The sequence below is a fragment of the Sarcophilus harrisii genome, chromosome 2, assembly GCF_902635505.1.
Source record: "Sarcophilus harrisii chromosome 2, mSarHar1.11, whole genome shotgun sequence".
Lineage (NCBI taxonomy): Eukaryota > Metazoa > Chordata > Mammalia > Dasyuromorphia > Dasyuridae > Sarcophilus > Sarcophilus harrisii.
The window spans coordinates 248,339,468-248,360,575 of record NC_045427.1 but is presented as its reverse complement, the minus strand read 5'-3'; the positions used below and the strand labels follow the sequence as shown (position 1 = coordinate 248,360,575).

The window sequence follows — 21,108 nt, the reverse complement described above, 5'->3', positions numbered from 1 at the left end:
TCAAACAGGCCTTGGCAGATGAAAAGCCTGTCTGTCCACATAAAGTTAGCTTGATTTTTGATCCAGTTCTAAAGCCAGTGGTTTAGTTATTACATCAGAAGTAATGAAGCCAGTTACTCAGAAGGCTGCAGTTAATTGGATTTCTAAAGAGCCCATTAAAGTAAATACTGTGCCATGTATTCTGATTTTATGTGGGTGGTGCTTCATTTTATTTATTTATTTCTTAAAACCTGTTATGACAGGAACTACACTGTTGTAATAGCAGATCTGGGAAATCTGACACTTATTTAGTAGCTGGTGGTAGAATTTGGATGGTTTAGAGAGATTATTAAAATAATATGACAAAACGGCTTTTGGCTCATTTGTGTGTGTGTGTGTGTGTGTGTGCGTGTGTACTATATTCTGCAAATTAACATTGCAAGATGTCTCTTGCTGACCTTTTAGCTCATTCCTCTGGGAGTTTCTAAGACAGAGTAGGGATGTGCCCCCTTTCACTTACCTAAGACTACTGACTTGGTGGAAGACCAAGGGCATCTAGGTCTGTTAAGATAGCTGGTAACTTACCTCCTTCTCTTCACTTATAAGACTCAGCTTCTGATTGCGTCTTCTGATACACATTCACTCTGAACAACTATAACCAATTCAAGTACCAAAATAAATCCAGCAGACGTGAAAACAAGAAAGACGACTCACTTCATATTAAATTGTTGAGCTAAATTTAACATTTATCAGGAACTGAGCTACTTTAATGTGATGTAAAAAAACAAGTGGACTTTTTAAAAAAGGAATTGGGGAGGAAACTAACAATAAAGAGAAATTATGATTTTTGCTACTTTCAAAAATGGGAGCAGTGCCTAAAGCAATTCCCTTCTGCCAAGAATCTTTCCATTTTTTGAATTATGAGACATAACAGTTTATTGTCAGTGATTTGAAAAACTGCAGAATGACTGGGGGCTGGGTGGGGAAGGGAACAGTATTGAACAATAAGTGGCATTCCTTAGAATGTCAAATTAGGACCATGGGGAAAGCTAGCATTAGTTAAAGAGTTTTCTCTGAGTTGAACCTCCATAGCACATCATGATTACCATTGGTATTGGTCCTTTCTTTCCTAATGAAGGGGTTCTCAGAGCCAAGAGACCCTACTTGCTGTCATCATCCAGCCCCCCTGTGTACTCTAAATAAAGTGAACTGTTTAAATTAGAACTGTAATTGTTTATACTTAGACCAAATCAGGGCAAGTTAAAATTTTTCAGGGAATGTATCTCGAAGAAAATAGAAGTCTGTAAGAATTATTATCCTTGTTATTATTTAAAAAAAAAAAGAGGGAGGATTCTAGGAAGATGATGGAGTAGGTCAGTAAATCTCTAGATTTCCTCCATTAACAGAAGAAATTTGCATCTCAAGGAGAATATAGACTGGTGAAAAATTAAGAAGACTTGGCAAAACAAGGATCCTTCTGGCATTACCAGGAGGTAAGAAGATATGAAGAAAAAACCCAGACCAGGGATTAACCTGTGTGAAGTGCAAACACTTTTAGGCTAGTGTCATTAGAAACACCAAGTGGGCACTTCTGGGAGCTGGGTTTGGCTGGAGCCTCAGCAGAAACCACAGAAATTTTTACGTTCTGGACTTTGTGTGGAGCCAGGAGTTCAAGTCCAGGAAGACTGAGGGAACCTGGCTGATTAGGAATGCCAGACCCAGCTGTGCTATGGAGACATGCCCCTAGACACAAAGGAACCAGCATACCCATGAGTGTAGAAGCAATGGGGAAGGAACACTGCTTACCTGTGTGTACTTGCAGGAAAGTGGAACTTTTGGTTTGGGGTTCCAGGGTCAGAAAGGAGAGCTGAAATGAAGCTAGAGAAACCATTCTCCACCCCTATGATTAGAAATTCTTATACTACTACTTCTCATTAAAAAGGAAAAAAAAAAAGAATGGACAAAGAAGAAAGAACTCAACCATAGAAAATTACTATGGGAATAGGGAAGACTGGAGTTTATCTTTTAGAGGAGGATGGTGAAGTAAAAAGAGCTTCTACCCCAAAGTGTAACATTAAATGACTTCCTGCCCTGAGAAAATTTATAGAACTCAAAAGAGAATTTAAAAATCAAATGAAAGACATTGAAGAAAAACTAAAAAATAAAAACCACCCAAGAAAAACAAGAATATTATAGGAGGAAAAGTTATCCAACCAGAAAAGGAGCTACAGAATCTTAAAGATGAAAATAACTCTTTGAAAATCATAATTGTGCAAGGGGAAGCCAGTGAAGCTATGAGACCAAAAAATAACAAAACATAATATAAAGAATGAAAAAATAGGATGGAATGGGAAACATAAGAAGAACCACAGATCTGGAAAACAGATAAAGAAGAGAAAATATAACAATAATTGGAGTAACTAAAAGCTGTGACCAATAACAAAACAAAACAAAACAAAACAAAACTTGATACAATAATGCAAGAAATAATCCAAGGAAATTATCCTAGAATGATAGAACAGGAGGGGAAAGTAGAAATAGAAAAAAATCCACTGATCACCACTTCAAAGAGTTATTTTGGAAAGTATATAGGACTATTATTGCAAAATTTCAGATTAAAGAGAAAATTTTGGAAGAAACAAGAAAAAGGCAATTCAGATATGCTGGAGATAACAATCAGAATTGTATGGGACTTAGCAGCAGCCACAACAAAAGACAACGGATCCTGGAATTATATTTACTGACAATCAAAAGAACTAGGCTTGTGGCCAAAAATATATCCAGCAAAATTATCTATTCAATGAACTTGCAGATTTACAGAACTTTCAACAAACCAGAACTTAATAGAAAATTTAACATATAAGAGCCAATATCAGAGATCGATTTTAAGGAATTAACATGGACAAATTGTTTATGTTTTTTACATAGATATGAATATCATATGTTTAAGACTGACATTAGTAATTGGGTAGCTCAAAAGAAAGATTTATATAAATGAGATGCATAGGAAAAATAAATACAGAGGCATTAAAAGAGAGAGAATGGCTTGTAATTCTGAAAATTTACTTATATCGGGAATAGATTAAATAGGCAACACTACAAATATATCATGAAGGTTATAGCACCCTTCAGAATCTATAAAGAAACAAGGGGGGAAGAAGCAAAGGGTAGGGGAAGAGGATAAGAGAAGGATTCATGGGTGAGGGAAGTTAAGGAGCAGAATTGAAGAGTTAGCAAGGGATAGGAAAGAAGAGACACATTCAAACACTACAAGGATCAGGAGTTGAATTTATTAGGGAAAAAAAAAGAGCACAGTTAGTAATCATTGATCTTAGACAAAGTCAAACTTAAAGATTCAGTCAAGAGAGAAATTTACATTGTATGTCAGCTTTACTAATATTCCTCTAGATGCACGTTTATATAGGTGTGTGTGTGTGTGTCTGAGCATATGTAGATAGGTATGCATGTTGCTCTACATATCTGTATATAAATATATATATATGTGAGTTTGTGATGGGTGTAAATGTATATGTATGTTTGTGTGCATGTGTATGAGCATGTATGTATGTGTACCTATTAAATATAAAGTAAAGAAAGTACACAACAGAAAACAAAAAGATGAACACGTGTGAATATAATTTCTTCTACTATTATATATCCATTCTTGAACTGGAAATTCATTGTTATACGTTTTGAATCCTCCTTGACATTCTGCTGGTCACATGACAGTGTTCTGCTTTGTTTTGTTTTGTTTTTCTTTTTTTTTTTAATAAACAAAAATTTTTTTAAAACTTAAATTGGGTAGAAAATAAGAGTACAGGTAGTCTGGAAAAAGTTACAGTCAGACTGTTGTTTGAAGGCCAAGAAGACTTTGGGTATAGGACACAGACAAAATTTGTCTAATTGTTTTGTAGTAGACAAATTTTGTCTAATATAAACTGGTAATGGTTGATATTTCATAAGAAAGTTTAAGATATTGCTTAGTAGCTATTCCATATTTTTAAGCCTGAAGATATTCCCAGTAGGAAAAGCCTTCTCTGGCCCAGTCCCTTTATTTTGGACTAAAATTTACTCTGGGCAACCCTGAATAAGGATACCCAGGTTTACCTTTCTTTCCCAGTCATTGCATTGAGGGCTTGGTTTTGGCATTATAGTAAAGGGGGAAGAATACTGACACTACTAGTCAATTCCTCCTTCATTGCCATAAATATCTACTATTAGTCTTAGGGTTGTGAAACTTAAGGAAGGGAACTGGTTGCCTCTTCTTCTCTTTCTTTGTCCTGACATCCCTCCCCCAAGCCTGATTTGACCAGCCCAAGGCCTTGACACTCATATCTGGGCACAATAATCATTCTGGCGCTACTCTCTGCTCCCTAAGTGGCCTCAGACAAATTACTTAACTTTTTTTTTTTTTTTTTTAGCTCAAATCTCATCTACAAAATAAGGAGACTGAATTAGTTGATTTCAAGGTCCCTTTTGGCTTTAAACCTATGATATTGTGATCTGTGCATAACAGTATCAGCATTCTAATTTCCCATTGACTGACAGGTAAGAAAACACATTTATTTCAAATGATTTTGATTTTTTTTCTGCATATTTTATAAGAAACTTTGACATTCTGAAGAAGAAAGATTCTGGAATTAGATTTCTTAACCAATGGTAAGGAATACTTGAGCCAATGACTAGAAACAAAAGCATTGATGGGCTTCCTAGGACAAGCAGGGTAAGCTCTTTGTCAAGGAAAATTCTCTTCTCCATTTGTGGGGCCTGAAGCTGTACTGACAGATATTAGGACTGGAGCCTTGGGCTTTGACCAATAACTAAAGAAATGATGAGTGGAGAGCTGTTCCAGTTCCCTGTTTCTAATTCAAAACACCATTCAAATGGTTCCTTTTAATACAAGTTTTCGACCAAAGGATATTTGCTAATATGAAATAATCTAACACTGGATTTCAGTGTTTTACGGTCCTGCTGAGTTTTAAAAAGGTTCTGTGTAGTTTTACATTAATTTTGTATAAAAACAAATATTTCTAGGCATTGAAAGAGATTAAAAAAGAAACAGACTTCAGTTCTTGCTCTCAGGGAGTTTAGTTTTGTTGTAGAAACAAGATGAATACATTTGGAATAACTGTTAAAAAAGGAGAATTGTAATGGATTTGAAATATAAGAAAAGTATATCAACAAAACACATATATAGTGTATCAAAAGAGTATCCAGGCAGGATCTGGTTGGGGAGGGGTTAACAAGGAGGCTGAACTTCAGCATTGTGGCTTCATAATTAGTTTATATGAATGAGACCTGACAGTGACTATGATCAGTCTGACCAAAGCCACTTGTTGATAACAGTTCAGGAAGACTCAGGGTAGCTACTATCTCTTAATTTTCAAGTCTAAACTTCTGGACCACCTTTTTAGTAAGATATCAGAAAAAGCCTTTGTGCATTCAAAAATGAACTTATGACTTTTTTTGATTCATCTAAACTTAGTTGTGAACTATTTGCTCCTTCTACTTTACTATCTTACTTCTTGATTCTAAACATTCAAGGATTGATGGCATTCCATTTCCCTCCTAATCTATTGAATCTCAGAATTAAGGAATTTCTAGCTGTTTCATGTATGTGAGTCTTTGAAAAATTCTAGTTTGAGACCAACTATCCTTCCTGTTCTCCACTCCCACCCTCACCCCTACCCCCACTCCTCCACCTCTTCCTCCATTTCCTGGTTGAAAAACAAAGGATGAGCAATTCTGATAAAGTCTGGATAGCCAAGGCTCAGGGAGACAGCAGTGGGAAATTAGCAGTTACTGAGATTAGGCAGGAAGCTGTTTCAAAGTAGCATTGTAGAAAGGGTCTTATCCCCAGCAGCCTTTCAGCTGAAACTGACTCCTTTTTTGAACATGTAGCTACTAGAGGCAACTACAGTCTTCTCTCACCCTACAGTGTAGCCAACTGGGGAAGGAAACAGCTCCGGAAAGTAAACTACTGGGAAATAATTTAATCCTTGTTTTTTTGCATAGCTTCTTAGAAAGCTTTCTGATTTCAGCTATTCTCTAACTTCTCTATTCCACTTGTGTCTGCTCTTAATGTTCTGTTCCTCTTAGCATTGTGTAGTTCATCTCTTCTAGCAGCAGCAAAATCCTTGGTTCCCCTGAGGTTTGTCAGAATTAGAGGACTGATAGTGATAACCAATTGCCATATCCATAAGCAGCATTAGTCATAATTTAGAATTTAGTGACATTCCATGTTTTATTTTAGGACAGCTAGAGAAAAGCATTATTGATTCAACTTTTAGTGGAGCAATAAAGCTATATATCTTAACCTTTGGTTAGTTACCAAGTCTTGCTCTTTCTACTTCCACAATATCTCTTACATCCAACCCCTTCTCTCTACTCAAGTTCATCAGCTTAATTTAGCCCCCCATCACTTTGTGCCTTAATTATTGAAATAGTTTACTAATTGGTCTCTTTGCCTCAAGTTTTTTCCCACTCCAGTTCATTCTCTGTGATGATACCAAAGTGTTTTTTTTCTCCCAGCATAGATCTGACTATGTTACTCCCCTTCTTAGTCAATTCCAAAATCTTTCTTTCTGTTGCTATTAGGATAAAATACAAACTTCTGCCTAGCTTTTCTTTTTAAAAAGTATTTTATTTTTCCTGTAACATGTAAACAGTTTTAAACATTTGTTTTTAAAACTTTGATTTTCAGATTCTCTCTTCCTCCCTTTCTGTCCCCACCTAGAAGGCACATGTAAAGTTATGTAAAACATTTACGTTGTGAAAGAAAACAGATTCCCTCCCTCTTCCCTCCAAAAAAACACCTCAAGAAAAATTAAGTAAAATTTTTAAAAAGTATACTTCAATCTGTATTCAAACAAAATCAGTTCATTTTTCATCATAAATCCCCCAGAATTGTCTTGGTATTGTATTGCGGAGAAGAGCAACATCATTCATAGCTGATCATCTTACTACATTGCTGTTACTTTATACACAGTACATTTCACTTTCATGAGCTCATGGAAACCTTTCCATGAGCTTTCTTTTATGAGAGCATCTTGTTCATCATTTCTTATAGCATGATAATATTCCATCATTATCACATACCACCATTTAATCAGCCATTCTACAGTTGATAGATATCCACTCAATTTCTAATTCTTTGTCTTGGAAAAAGTGCTGCTATAATTTTTTTTACAAATAAGTCTTAAAAAAAAACTCTTTTGGAATATATGCCTAGTAGAGTTATTGCTAGGTTAAAGGGTATACATGATTTTATAGCCCTTTGGGTATAGTTCCAAATTGCTCTACAGAATGGTTGAATCCGTTCACAATTCTACCAACAACACATTAATATCTTATTTATTTTTCCCACATTCCCTTCAACATTTGTCATTTTCCATTTCTGGACTATTAGCCAATCTAATAGGTATGAAATCATACCTCAGAATTGTTTTAATTTGCATTTCTCTAATTAATAATAAGTTAGAGAATTTTTTTTGCAATGACTATAAATAGCTTGATTACTTCAACTGAAAATTGCTCATGTCTTTTGATCATTGATCTATTGAGGAATGGCTTTTTTAAAAAATTTTGACCAAATTCCCTATATGTTTGAAAAATGGGACCTTATTAGAGAAACTTGATTCAAATATTTTTTCACAATTACTGCTAACTGTATTTTCACTGTTTATTTTATTCTCTCTTTTCACCCTGTCCCTCCTCAAAAGTATTTTGCTTCTTACTCACCCTTCCCTCAATATATCTCTTCCCTGTTCATATCTTCTTCCCCTCCTACTTTCTTGCAGGGTAAGAGAAATTTCTACACCCAACTGAATGTGTTATTCCCTCTTTGTGCCAATTCTAGTAAGAGTAAAGTTTATTCACTTTTCTTCTCTTCTCCTCCTTGCCCTCCACTATATTTTTCTTGGCTTTTTTATTGCAGATAATTTACACCATTACACCACTCCCATTCTTCCAGTCCATTCCTCTCTCATCCCATTATTTAAATTTTTAAAAAGATATTATCCCTCCATATTCAACTCAGAACTGTGTCCTCTATCTATACATACTCCTTTTAACTGCCCTAATAATGGCAAAGTTCTTATGAGTTACAAATATCATCTTTCCATATAGGTATATAAACATTAACCTTATTAATTAGTCCCTTATGATTTCACTTTCCTGATTACCCCCTTATGCCTCTTCTGAATCCTGTATTTGTTAATCAGTTTTTCTATTCTGCTCTGGTCTTTTCATCAAGAATGCTCCCTATTTCATTTAATATCCATTTCTCTCCCTAAAGTATTATACTCACTTTTGCTGGGTAGGTAATTCTTGGTTGTAATCCTAACCTTTTTGCTCTCTAGAATATCATATTCTAAGCCCTCCAGTCCTTTTATGTTTATGCTGCTATTAAGTTTTATGTCCTAACTATGGCTCTCCTGTACTTGAATTGTTTCTTTCTGGATGCTTGTAATATTTTCTCTTTGACCTGGGAGTTCTGGAATTTGGTTATAATATTCCCAGGAGTTTTCATCTTGGATTTCTTTCAGAAGGTGATTGGTGGATTTTTTCAAATTCTATTTTATCTTCTAATTCTTAGAATATCAATCAGGACAGTTTTCTTTGATAATTTTTTGAAAGATGATGTCTAAGCTCTTTTTAAATATATATGATGGCTTTCAGATAGTCCAATAATTTTAAAATTCTCTTTCCTGGATCTGTTTTCCAGGTCAGTTGTTTTTTTCAGTGAAATCACTCACATTGTTTTCTATTTTATCATTCTTTTAGTTTTGTTTTATTGTTTCTTGATTTCTCATAAAGTCATTAAATTCTATTTGTTCAGTTCTAATTTTTAAGGAATTATTTTCTTCAGTGAGTTTTTGTATCTTATTTTCCATTTGGACAATTTTGCTTTTTAAGGCATTCTTCTTACTGGCTTTTTGCCAGTACCTTCTTTTGCATCACTTTCATTTCTCTTCCCAATTTTTCCTCTATTTCTCTTATTTGATTTTCAAAATCCCTTTTGAGTTTTCCCATGATCTGAGAAGAATTCTTATTTTTCTTGGAGGCTTTGGATGTAGGAGCTTTATCTTCTGAGTGTATTTTGATCTTCTTTGTCTCCGTAATAATTTTCTATGTTCAGAATGTTTTTCTGTTGCTTGCTCATTTTTCCAACCTATTACTTGACTTTTAACTCTTTGTTAAGTTAGGGCTCTGCTTCTAGGTGGAGGACACACTGTCCCAACCTTCAGAAATTTTGTGCGACTGTTTTCACGAGATTATTCTAGGGACCTATAAGTTTTCAGTTCTTTCAAGGGAGTATGATCCAAAGAGAAATGTGCTTATTCTTCTCCTGGTCAGTACACTAGTCTGGTAGAGACCACAACTTGACCCCCTTACTGTCTGTGGGTTGAGACCTTTGGAAGCTGCTGGCACAGCTGTTACTGCTGCTGATTCAGTCATGAGGCCCATTTCTGCTTTGGTGGGTTTGGAACTGTGCTCCAAACTCACCCTAGTAAAATACACCCTTTCTACTGACATTCCAAGTTGGAAAATTGTTTCATTCCATCTTTTTGTGTTTTCTGATACTCTTAAATTTTCTTAGAGTCATCATTTAAAGGGATTTGGAGGGATTTGGTGAAGATGTCAGTGAATCCCTGCTTTTACTCTGCCATACTGATTCTGCCTCCCCCTGTCTAGATTTTAAACACATTTATAAGCTGATCCCAGCCTATCTTTCTAACTTCATTTTCCATTACTCTCCAATCCATACTTTTTGATGTGTTCAAATTGGCCTTCTCTGTTTTTTCTGTTTCTGTGGACTTGCTCTGACTGACTTCCATGCCTGGAATGAACTTACTCCTTAATTCTCCCTGTCTCTTCCTTCAAGATATAGCCCAAGCACAATCTTCTACATTAAAATTTAAAAAAAAATCTTTACAACTACTAGTTCCTTTTATTCCTATTTTGTTTAGAAGTAAATAGGTGGTGTACTTCATAGAGTGCTAGACTTGGAATCAGGTAGATTTGCCTTCTAATCCTGCTGGAGACATTTGTAGTATGATATTGAGCAAGTGTTTTAATCTCTATCAGCTTCAGTTTCTTCATCTGCAAAATAGCAATGATAATTGCATCTATGTGACTGGGTTATTATGGGAATCTAATAATAAAATATGTAAAGTACTTTGCATAATATAAAATACTATATCAATGCTAAACACAGTTATTATTTAATGATTTTGTCTTTTAAATTTATTTTCTTTCTCTTATGTATATATTCGTATACATGTACATTTATTGCTTTCCCAAAAACATGTAAATTCCTTGAGAGTAGAGCTTGCTTCATTTTTGTATTTATATTCCCTTTTGCCTTGCACGTTATAGGTGCTTAATAAATATTTGTGAATTCATTGACATTGTGTTACTATTGTAGTATTATTATTTAATAGGTAATGTGTAGAATCGCCAAAGACTTTAGTTATGGTGGAATGAGAGCTAACTCTAGGGTTTTTAATTGATTCACAGGTGCCTAACATAAAGTTTGCTTGGGGCTTCAGGGTCTTTCTTTTTATGTATATGTGTGTCAAGGAAATAATTATATTTTTTTCTTCCTAGTCTTTTATTTGAAGTGTAGACTACCATCTTGCATTGGTGTACGCCATAACCAATGGACCAGGAAAGCAGCACCAAAGAAAGTGTGGGTGAGTCCCTTTTCTGTACTAATCTGTATTCACTGATAAATGTTTTTAAGTCTTTCATTGGGTGGGAGATAACATTTCCCCCCAACTCCTTGAGAGGAGGGGAGTGTCCCATTTTGTGTTTCTTTTCTATGATAGTGGTGCTTTGCCTTTATATGGTTCCTTTTATTTGTTGAGAGGGCTATTATAAGTTCACACTCCTTTTTGTCCATGACATCACTCTCAGTATTAATATATGGTCAGTAAGTATGATTGGCTGATTGACTGTAGAATATTCTATCATGAACCAAAAATGGGGAAATCTTTGTTTGCTTTTTACAAGAGGTTTATCTGCATGGTTGGAGTTTTTGATCACTAATTCACATCAATATCTTGGAATGTGAGTGAACAAATCTTAGTTACTTTAAACAAACTCAAGAAGATTGCCTCCTGGCTTGCTGATTTTTCCTTCTTATGTGTTTACCAATGTTATATCCTAATTCCCATGCTTAACTCCTCTCCTTCCATCCCCAATCCAAGTCCAAAGAAGGAAAATAGGAAATATGTCTTTCATATAAAAAACTAGCTTGTATAAGCAAACAGAGATGTATTAGTTGTGGAATAGTGGAATTAAGTTACTTTCTCAGGCTTTCAAAAGAAGTCATTAATAGATTTGGATGGGGATCTCACAGTTTCTAGTCTGCTTTCTATGAGAAAATGCTGATAGACATAGTTTAGCTAATAAAGAAATAAAAATCCCACCCCACATAAGAATTTAAATCTGTGATACATTGGAACTGGCTCGGGCTTGAGTAGAGATGAGTTCTAAGTATTGGAGCAGAGGAGATTTTACATCTGTAGGTATTATATACCTACAGATGTAAAATCCCTACATAAGGTGCAAGAGGAATAACATTATATTGAATAGTGTTTTATAATTTCATAGAGATTTATTGGATTATATAATAATTAATAGTTATAATTCATAAACCATCTCAGTTTAAATTATGAAATAAAATGATAGCAGTGTACCTTTTAAAGAATCTAAGAAAATGAAACAATCAGAATTGCTGAAATAGATGTGAGATTCATTTCTTTATGCTTGTAAGGAAGAATATATCATGAGGGAGTTTGTCAAGTGATTTGCTGAAAATCAGATATCGTCTTTGTCTTTTCCCTACTCTTTTAGTCTAGTAATCTTATTTGGTTATTGGTTGTGAATCCTACTTCTCATTTTTTGGTCCATAATCTTTTAGCCTTTTTAGATTTATCAGAAAGTTTCCTGTGCATCCATATTTATGACTGTGTGACACCTTTGCTTAAGAAGTTCTAAGGGCTTCCATTTGCCTAAAGGATAAATTATAAGTACACATGTTTGACATTTAAAGGACTACCTAGAATCATTGCATATTACTCTCCTATAACACTGCTCTATATTCATACTGGTCTACTTGCTAGTCCTTTTATCCAACATTTCATTTTCCACTGTCAAACCTTAGATCTGTCCATCTCTCATGTCTGAAATATACTCCCTTCTTAGGGAATGTATTTCTTTGCCTTTTAGAACAGATGCATCTCTATAGAAGTCTGTTCTTATTCTTTTCCCCAGTTCCCCAAGTACTTGGGCCTCTGAAATTACTTTATATTTATATGATATTTATGTTGAGTTTAATAATAATAATAATAGCTAGCATATATGTAGCATCTCTTATGCCAGGCACTGTGGAAGTAATTTACAGACATTATCTCATTTATTTATATGTTGTATTCATGTTTTTTCCCCTTCTTGTGTGTCTTGACATTCCTTCCTTCCTTCCTTCCTTCCCCTTTCTCTCCCTTTCTCCTTTTCTTTCCCTTTCCCCTTTCCTTCCCCTTTCCTCTTTCTTTCCCCTTGCCCTTGCCTTTTTCCTTCTCCTTCACTCTTCCCCTTCCCCTTCTCCTTTACTCTTTTACTTCCCTTTATCTTTCCTTCCTCTTCTCCTTCCCTTTCCCTTCTCTTCTCCTTCCTCTTTCCTTTCCCTTTCCACTCCCCTTTCATCTTCCCCTTCCCCTTCCCCTTTCATTTCCCTTTATACTTTCTTTTGCCCTTTCCTTTCCTTTTCTACTTTCCTCTTTCCTTCCCCTTCTCTTTCCCTTTCCCCTTCCTCTTCTTCCTTTTCCCCTTCTTCTTTCTTTTCCCTTCCCACTTCCCCTTCTCCTTTCCTTCTCCTTCCCTTTCCCCTTCCCCTTTCCTTTCTTTTTTTACTTCCCCTTCCCATTTCCTTTTCCTTCCATTTTCTTTTCCCTTCCCTTTTCCCTTCTCCTTTCCTTTTCCCTTTCCCTTTCCCTCCCTTTTCCCCTTCCTCTTTCCTTTCTTTTTCTCCTTTCTTTTCTCTGTTTCCTTTTTCTTCATACTTCCCCTTCCCCTTCCTCTTCCCTTCCCTTCCCTTTATCTTTCCTTTCTCCTTCCCCTTCCCCTTCTTTTCCCTTTCTACTTCTACTTTTTCTTTACCCTTCTCCTTCAAGCCCTTATTCTTCCCCTTCCCTTTCTTCTTTCCTTTCCCCTTCCCATTTGCTGCCCCTTCCCCTTCCCTTTCCCTTTCCCGTCCTTTTTCTTTTCCCTTTCCTTTTCTTTTGTCTTTGTGTCCTAGACACTTAACAGTTCCTGGCATATAGTACGTGGTCCATAAGTTAATGTTGTGAAGTACCACCTCACTTATGAGGTTGGCTAAGATGGCAGGAGAAGATAATGACAAATGTTGGCAAGATATAGGAAAACTAGAACACTAATGCATTATTGGTGGAATTGTGATCTGACCTAGCCATTCTGGAAAACAAGTTGGAATTATGCCCAAAGAGCTATAAAACTGTGCATACCCTTTAATTCAGCAATGCCATTACTGATTCCATATTCCAAAGAGATCATAAAGGAGGGGGAAAGACCCACATGTGCAAAAATGTTTGTAACAGCTCTTTTTGTGGTGACAAGGAATTGGAAATTGAGTGGATGCCAATCAATTAGGGAATGGCTGAATAAGTTATGGTATATGAATGTAATGGAATAGTATTGTTCTGTAAGAAATGGTGAAGTTGCTGACTTCACAGAAGCCTGGAAAGACTTATATGAACTGATGCTGAGTGAGGTGAGCAGAACCAGTTCAACTTCGTACATAGTAACGGCAAGATTATGTGATGATCAATTTTTATCGACTTAGCTCTTCTCAGCAATACAATGATCCAAGACAATTTCAATAGACTTGTGATGGAAGATGCTGTCTGCATTTTCATTCAGAGAAAGATCCATGTAGCCTGAATATGGATTGAAGCATACTGTTTCATCTTTTTTTGTTTTGTTTTTTCTTAATTGAGTTTTTTCCTTTTGTTCTGATTTTTCTTTCACAGCATGAATAATATAGATATATGTTTAAAATCATTGTATATGTGTAGTATAACCTACTTCAGATTGCTTGTTGTTTAGGGAGGGGGAGAGGTAAGGGAGAAAAGGAGAAAAAAAATTGAAACTCAGAATCTTACCAAAAAATGAATGTTGAAAATTATTTTTATATGTAATTGCAAAAAAAAATACTATTAAGTGGTGAAAAAATAAATTATTGTTCAATGAAGGAATGACTAAGGAGTCAAAATTTTATTTTGAGAGCCTTCTGTCCTTCTTGAGCCCTTTTCCCTTTGGGAGGAGACAGAAATATTCACCTTTTTTTCCCCTGAACCTTTTGAAATTTTTGCTCAAAAATACGAAAAAGTCCATGTCATATTATACATGGTACAACTGTTCTTAGCTGTCACAAACTCTTTAGATAACATATTGCTTCCAGTATTGCATTTTGTCAGCCAATTCTTCCTTGGTCAGAATTAAATCCAGAATAACTGTTCTCCTTATTACTTCTTCTATCTTTAGGAAAGTGAAATTTTCTGCAAGATATCCCAAGAATTTATGAGATGTTGCAAAAGTTATAGTAGATATGAGGATAATGAAGTCCCTCTGTCACTATTATATCTTGTGTGTCAGTTTTCATAATTTATATTAGGAAAACATCATCCATATTTTCCATCTAGTCAGACAATCTGTAGGACAGAATAAATAGTATGTCTATTTCTATTTCTTTTTATTTTCACATAATGCTCTCTAGTGAACTTTCATATGAATTTCTATGTGTGTGTGTATATATATATATATGTGTATATTTATTTATTTTCTTTACATATACTGTTATCCTAGTTATGAGTCTTATACCACCAAGTTTTAATGATACTTCTGAGATCATATTCATAAACTTATGTTAAAACTTCAAATTTACTTTTTGTCTGCAAACATTTGTATATACATCACTGAGGTCCTAAATGTTCTTTTGAACTCTCTTCCTAGTTACTTTCTCTTGTGAATTGCTGTACATAACTTCTAATCTTATTCCCATTTCTGTGACATAACTCTTGTCTTTCATTGTATCTAGTTTTACCATTGAACCCTGAGAAGCTTAAAATGAGGATATGTAATACATCCAAAGAGATTTTATCCAATATAGTTGGGAAACAAAGACTGAAATCTATTTTGGAGTGCTTCATATTCATTAAAAAAATGCCCATCTTCCTTTCCTTTTCCTGACCACTCTCACATATTCAGTAAGCTTCGTTTAGCAAAATTAAAATCACTTCTTAATATTTCAAAATTTGATCTGAGAAGGTGAATTATAGTGGCTGAATTATTTAATTGTGAAGGGAAAGAAACCTAGAATAAAACCTTGTTAGATGGAGTTTAAAGATAAAATTTAGTTATGTTAATTGTAATAGTTTGGGATCCTGTGGCCTCTTGGTGTTTATGTGAAACGTGTGTTTCCCCTTCATTTCATAGTTATTGTTTGGCTAAACTGGGTGATGGATGATAGAGAAGGCAGAGTCTAGAAATATGTTCAGAAATGGACAGGAAGCCAAGAGAGGTCTCTGCCAGCACTTCCTTCCTGTCTATAAGAGGAGGAGAAGGGAGGGTAATAACCTTGGCTTTCATTTATCCTGAGAAAAGTGTCACCAGGCTAGCCATATTACAGGAAAAATGGTTTATTCTTTCCTCAAATTATAGTGTCCTTCCTTTCCTTTAGCAATTAGGTTGCTCCAAGAGCCACATAAATAGTGAATCAGATGAAGGATTTCTCTGAAACAGGGCAAATAATCAGAGAATCTGTAATGAAGATGGAGAAATACAGAAATATGATGTGGGACTTGATGAGGAATACTTTTTTTCCCCTTTATACTTTAAAGTTATATACATACCACAATAAGTCATCTTGTCCTAATAGCACCAGACATTTTTGGTCTTGATACAACAGAATTTTTTAATAATCTTGTTAGAAAGGAAAAAGAGAATAGTAATTTCAGACATCATTTTTATTTATTTGGAATACAAAGGGGCACAGGCCAAACTCAACCCAGATTTTTAGCCTTTGTATAGTATCTGGTCAACAGTTGTCCTTGAGGCAACGCCTGTTAGACGATGAAATCTTTAATTCTATAATTGTGGATTACCATTTGCTCACTCACTGCTATGAGGAACAGAATAAGGGGAGGTTGAAAGGGAATTTAATTCTTTCTGGCTTAGCTTTCTTTCAATTTTAAAATTTAGGTTTATTTTATTGTTGAGTTTGTATTCTCTGCTCTCCTTTCCTCCTTGAGATAATTGAGAAAATAGATTTTATTTTATTTTTTAAAATAAACATGCAAGATCAAATAAAACAAATTCCTCTATTGTTCATGTGCACTCTGGGTCCATCATCTCTCTCAAGCAATGGGAAGTATATTTTATCATGATTACTCTGGAATTGTTGGTTGATCATTATGTTGATCAAAGTTCTTAAATATTTTAAAGTTGTTTCTCTTTCCAGTATTATTGTTATTATATATTGTTTTCTCCTGGTTTTTCTTACTTCACTTTCCTTCAGTCCATACAAGTCTTCCTAGGTTTCTCTTAATCCATTACCTTCCTCATTTCTGTCCCCTGCCTCATTATTAATTTATTTTAAGCATTGTTTTAAAATTTTAAGTTTTGAATTTTCCCACTTCTATTCATGCTGCTCCACCCACTGAGAAGGCAAGCAATATTTTATTAGTTATACTATGAAATAATGCAAAACATATTTCCTTATTAGCCATATTTTTTAAAAAGCAAGAAAAATAAAGTGAGAAATTTTTACGTCAGTATGTACTTAGAATTCATCAGTTCTCTCTCTGGAGGTAGATAGCATTTTTTTCATCATGAGTCCTTTAGAATTATTTTTAATTATTTATATTGCATTGATCAGAGTAGGTACTTTTTTTTTTTTTCCACTTGGGAAGTGTATAACAGAATCATCATTACAACATTGCTATTATTATACACAATGATCTTGTTTTCATTTCACCTTGCATCATGTCATGCTTTCCAGAAACCACTCCCCCTTGTCATTTTCCCTTGCAGAAGAATGTTCAATCACAATCGTATATAACAACTTGTTCAGCCATTCCCCAATTGATGAGCACCACCCGTAAACATTTTTATCCATATAATTTCTTTTTCTTTGATCTGTTTGAGATATAATCCTAGTAGTAATAGTAGTAGTAGTAGTATTGCCAGATCAAAGACAAAATATGCAGTTTTGTAGCTCTTGGGCCTAGTTCTATACTGTTCTCCAGAACTGATGGATAAGTTCACTTCTTCACCTGTTTTTTCCTCATTTCTTCCAGCATCTGTCATTTGTCATAGAAATAAGGTGATACCTTAGAGTTGTTTTAATTTGCCTATATCTCAAGCTATAGATACCTTTGATTTTTTTCTTCTGAAAACCACCTGTTTTTACCCTTTGACTATCAAGTGGGGGATGGCTTTTATTTTTATACATTTGACTCAGTTCTATATTCAGTACATGTTTGATAAATGAGGTCTATTCATTGCCTATGGTGCCTTTTAGCAAAAGGTAATTTCCCTGATTATTCTTTTAATTAGGTCAATTTTTGCTTGTGTTTTGTTTGAGATCATGTTTATTACTCCTGGCTTTTTATAGTTTAATGGAAGCATATTAAAATTTTCTCCAGCCCTTTATTTTAACTGTATGTGCTTTTCTGTTTCAAGTGTGTCTCTTATAAATCACATTGTTAGATTCTGGTTTCTAATTCATTCTGCTATACACTTCCCTTTTATGGGCGAACTCATCCCATTCACATTCATAGTTGTGTTTAATAACTGTGCTTTTCCCTCTATCCAAGTTTTTTTTTTTAAACTTTCTTCTTTATCTTTCTTTTTATTCTGTTCCTCCTCAAAAGCCTATTTTGTTTTCTAACTGTTGTCTTTGTGCACCTCTCTTAAGTGAGAAAAATTTTCACTTTCTATCTCTTAGTTTTCTCCTTTTCCCTACTATATCCCTTTTTCTTATCCCTTTTTTAAATGAGCAAATTGTACTTGTTTATTTACAGTTATAATTTTTAAATAGTAACACAAACTTTTTACATTAATACCATGGGAAAAAATCCCATGACTGAATAAGGCAAAAGCCAAAGACTTTGGGAAAGTTTTATAGGTACCAGGAAAAGGAAATGTAGTATAACATTCATAGGGCAGGATTATAAATACGAAGTCTTTAGCAATTCAATTCATTTGCTTTTAGATAGTAAAGCAAATTATTTCCCAAATTAAGGTGCCTCATAACTACTTGATTTCCATTAAAATAACTTAAAAGTAGTTGATTGTTAGATTCTTTTCTCACTCCTCAAAGCATTAAGTTTATATTTTATGACCTGAAAGTCTATGGATCTGCTACATTCCTTATAAAAAAAAAAAGATTCCAGAAAGTCATTCCATGACTCCAAACATATTCTAGGGCACCCTCCCAAATATGTTCAAAATGGATTAAAAAAGCTCAACTAAGAAAGCAGCAAAATTAAAACAGATCATGTATGTTTCACTGCATCTTGGGAGAAGAAAATTTTTTTCAAAATGGTTGAACTTTGAAAAACAAGTGCTAAAGTAAAATAGCATTAAGAAACAAGGATGTGATGATAAGGCATTTCACCTATATAGTGTTCTGAGTAGTAACTTTTATTTAGTCTCATTACAGAACAGAACTTCAGGTGAGTATAAAACAAAGCATATATTCATACCTGCAAGTTTTGAAACATACAAAACCAAATAGTTCACTTGTGATGGAGACTACTTTTACCGGTTATGTTTTATCTTTTTCATTTTGAATTTCAAATTTATACACTTATGCACTTATCATAATGCTTTAATCATTCCATTTTACTCATTATTAACACTTAATCTAGTGTAATGACTGCGTATTTTAAAATCAGCCGGAGTCAGGAATTCAGGTTAAGGGAAAATCTTCAATCTTTATTCTCAGTAGAGGTGAAGAAGGATTGGAGGTGAAGGGGGATCGGAGGTGATGCAGCTGCAACAGGAAGCCAGCCAGCAGCCTCTCCCCGCCTCTCTTCCTGCCCTTCTGCCTCCACCCACCAAAATCATCATTTCCTATACAACACATCAGGACTTGCTCAGAGTGGGCGGGGCCATTCTTTTTCCAAGCATATATATTAATAGAGTATAATCCAATGACTATTTAGCCTCACGTGCTTGGGATCTCAGTGCATTAATTCGAGCTTCAGCCCATTACAATCTAGCTTTCTCTATGGTAACTATTAGAAATGGCTTTCGTATTTTTTTTTTTTGGCTTTAGTATTTTTAAAGCATTTATTTGTAAGTGTTCAAATTATTCCCCCCAATTGTGCATAGATAAGTGTGTGATTTATAAAATATATTTTTAACTTCATAGTAGGGTTACATTATTCAATCAGTTGGAATCTCCATAACCACCTCATTTATTGAATTCCAATCCTTTTAAAAACAAGAATAATAAGCAAAATATTTACTGTTCTGTAATGTTTTTAGTCTTTGAAAATATTTGTGTTACCCTTCATTTTGGGAGGAGATTTTTCTAACGCTATTGACTCACAATCATGCCCTTTGTATATAAACTTTTCTATGTAATTTCTTATGTAAATTCTGTAAACTTTTAACTATCCTAATAATGATAGAGTTCTTAGGAGTTACATATATCAACTTCCCAGTTTACCTTTATTGAGACTCTTATGATTACTCTTTCATGTTTACCTTTTTATGCTTAAGTGTTTTGTTTGAATGTCAGATTTTCTTTTCAGGGCTGGTCTTTTTTTTAAACCAGGAAGGCATTAAAGTTCTCTATTTCATTAACTATCTATTTTCCCAAAAAAGATTGCTATTCAGTTTTACTGGGTAATTCTTGGATGTAATCTTAGCTTTGTTGTCCTCCAAAATATCATATTCTAAGTGTTCTACTCTTTTAGTTTGAAACAACTAAATATTGGGTGATCCTGATTGTGGCTACATGACATTTGAAATTTTTCTTTTTGGCTGCTTGAAGTAGTTTTTATTTAATCCAGGAGCTCTGGAATTTGGCCATAATAAAATATAATAATCATTTTGAGATCTCTTTCAGAAAGTGATCAGTAAATTTTTTTCACTACTAGTTTACCTTGTAGATCTAAGTTGTTGGGGCAGTTTTTCTTTGATAATTTCTTGAAACATGACGTCTAGTCTTTGATTATGGCTTTCAGGTGGCCTGTTTCCTAGTATTTTAAGCTACGATTCAGCACCCCATATGAGATCTCATAATTGAATGTGGGGGGGTCATAAAATTATGATTTATTATCAGTAAATGTTTGATTTGTATACCTATTTTATAAACATATATGTCCAGGATCAATAAAAACTTCTTGGTCAAAATGGTGTTATGAGTAGAAAAAATTTAAGAAGTTGTGATCTAAGACTTTGTAAATTATCTTTCTAGGATCTCTTTTCTAGGTCAGTTGTTTTTCCAATGAGATATTTTACCTTTTCTTCTGTTTTTTTTTTTTTCATTCTTTTGACTTTGTTTTAATGTTTCTTGATGTCTTGTGGGAATCATTAGCGTCCTTTAAATGACTAATATTTAAGGAATTATTTTCTTCAGGGAACTTTTTTTTACCCTCTTTTCTAATTTATTCTAGTATTTTTAAGTAGTTCTTTTCTTCATTGAATTTTATACCTCCTTTTCCATTCATTCTAGTCTTTTTTTTTAAGGAGTCATTTTCTTCAGGGAATTTTTGCACCTCTATTTTAGGCCAATTCTGTTTTTTTAGCTGCTATTTCCTTTAGTATTTTTTTGTATCTCTTTTATCAAGCTGCTAATTATATTTTCAAAATTTTCTTGTATTTCTCTCATTTCTTTTGTCAATCTTTTGTTGATCTCTTTCTTTAACTCTTCCAGGAATTCTTGTTGTGCTTGGGTCCAATTAATATTTTTCTTCAAGACCTTTTTTTTGTAGTTTTTTTTTTTTTTGTCTTCTTTCTTCTCATTGTAGTAATTTTTTATGGTCATTTTATTGTTGTTGTTAGTTGCTCATTTTTGCAGCTTATTTCCGA

General features: G+C 34.2%; 1 protein-coding gene across 7 annotated transcripts in view; it reads left to right on the top strand.

The window, feature by feature from the left end:
* Window positions 1-21,108, top strand: part of EXD3 (exonuclease 3'-5' domain containing 3) — a 428,763-nt gene that overhangs the window by 90,897 nt on the left and 316,758 nt on the right. For 4 of the 7 annotated variants that reach the window (XM_031951943.1, XM_031951935.1, XM_031951939.1 and 1 more), the window contains exons 3-4: window positions 4,401-4,527; window positions 10,591-10,676. In XM_031951943.1, coding sequence (XP_031807803.1) covers window positions 10,643-10,676 — 34 coding nt within the window. In that variant the 5' untranslated portion in view covers window positions 4,401-4,527; window positions 10,591-10,642. The remainder of the gene's footprint in view (window positions 1-4,400; window positions 4,528-10,590; window positions 10,677-21,108) is intronic. The other 3 variants (XM_031951937.1, XM_031951940.1, XM_031951941.1) reach the window with 1 other exon arrangement.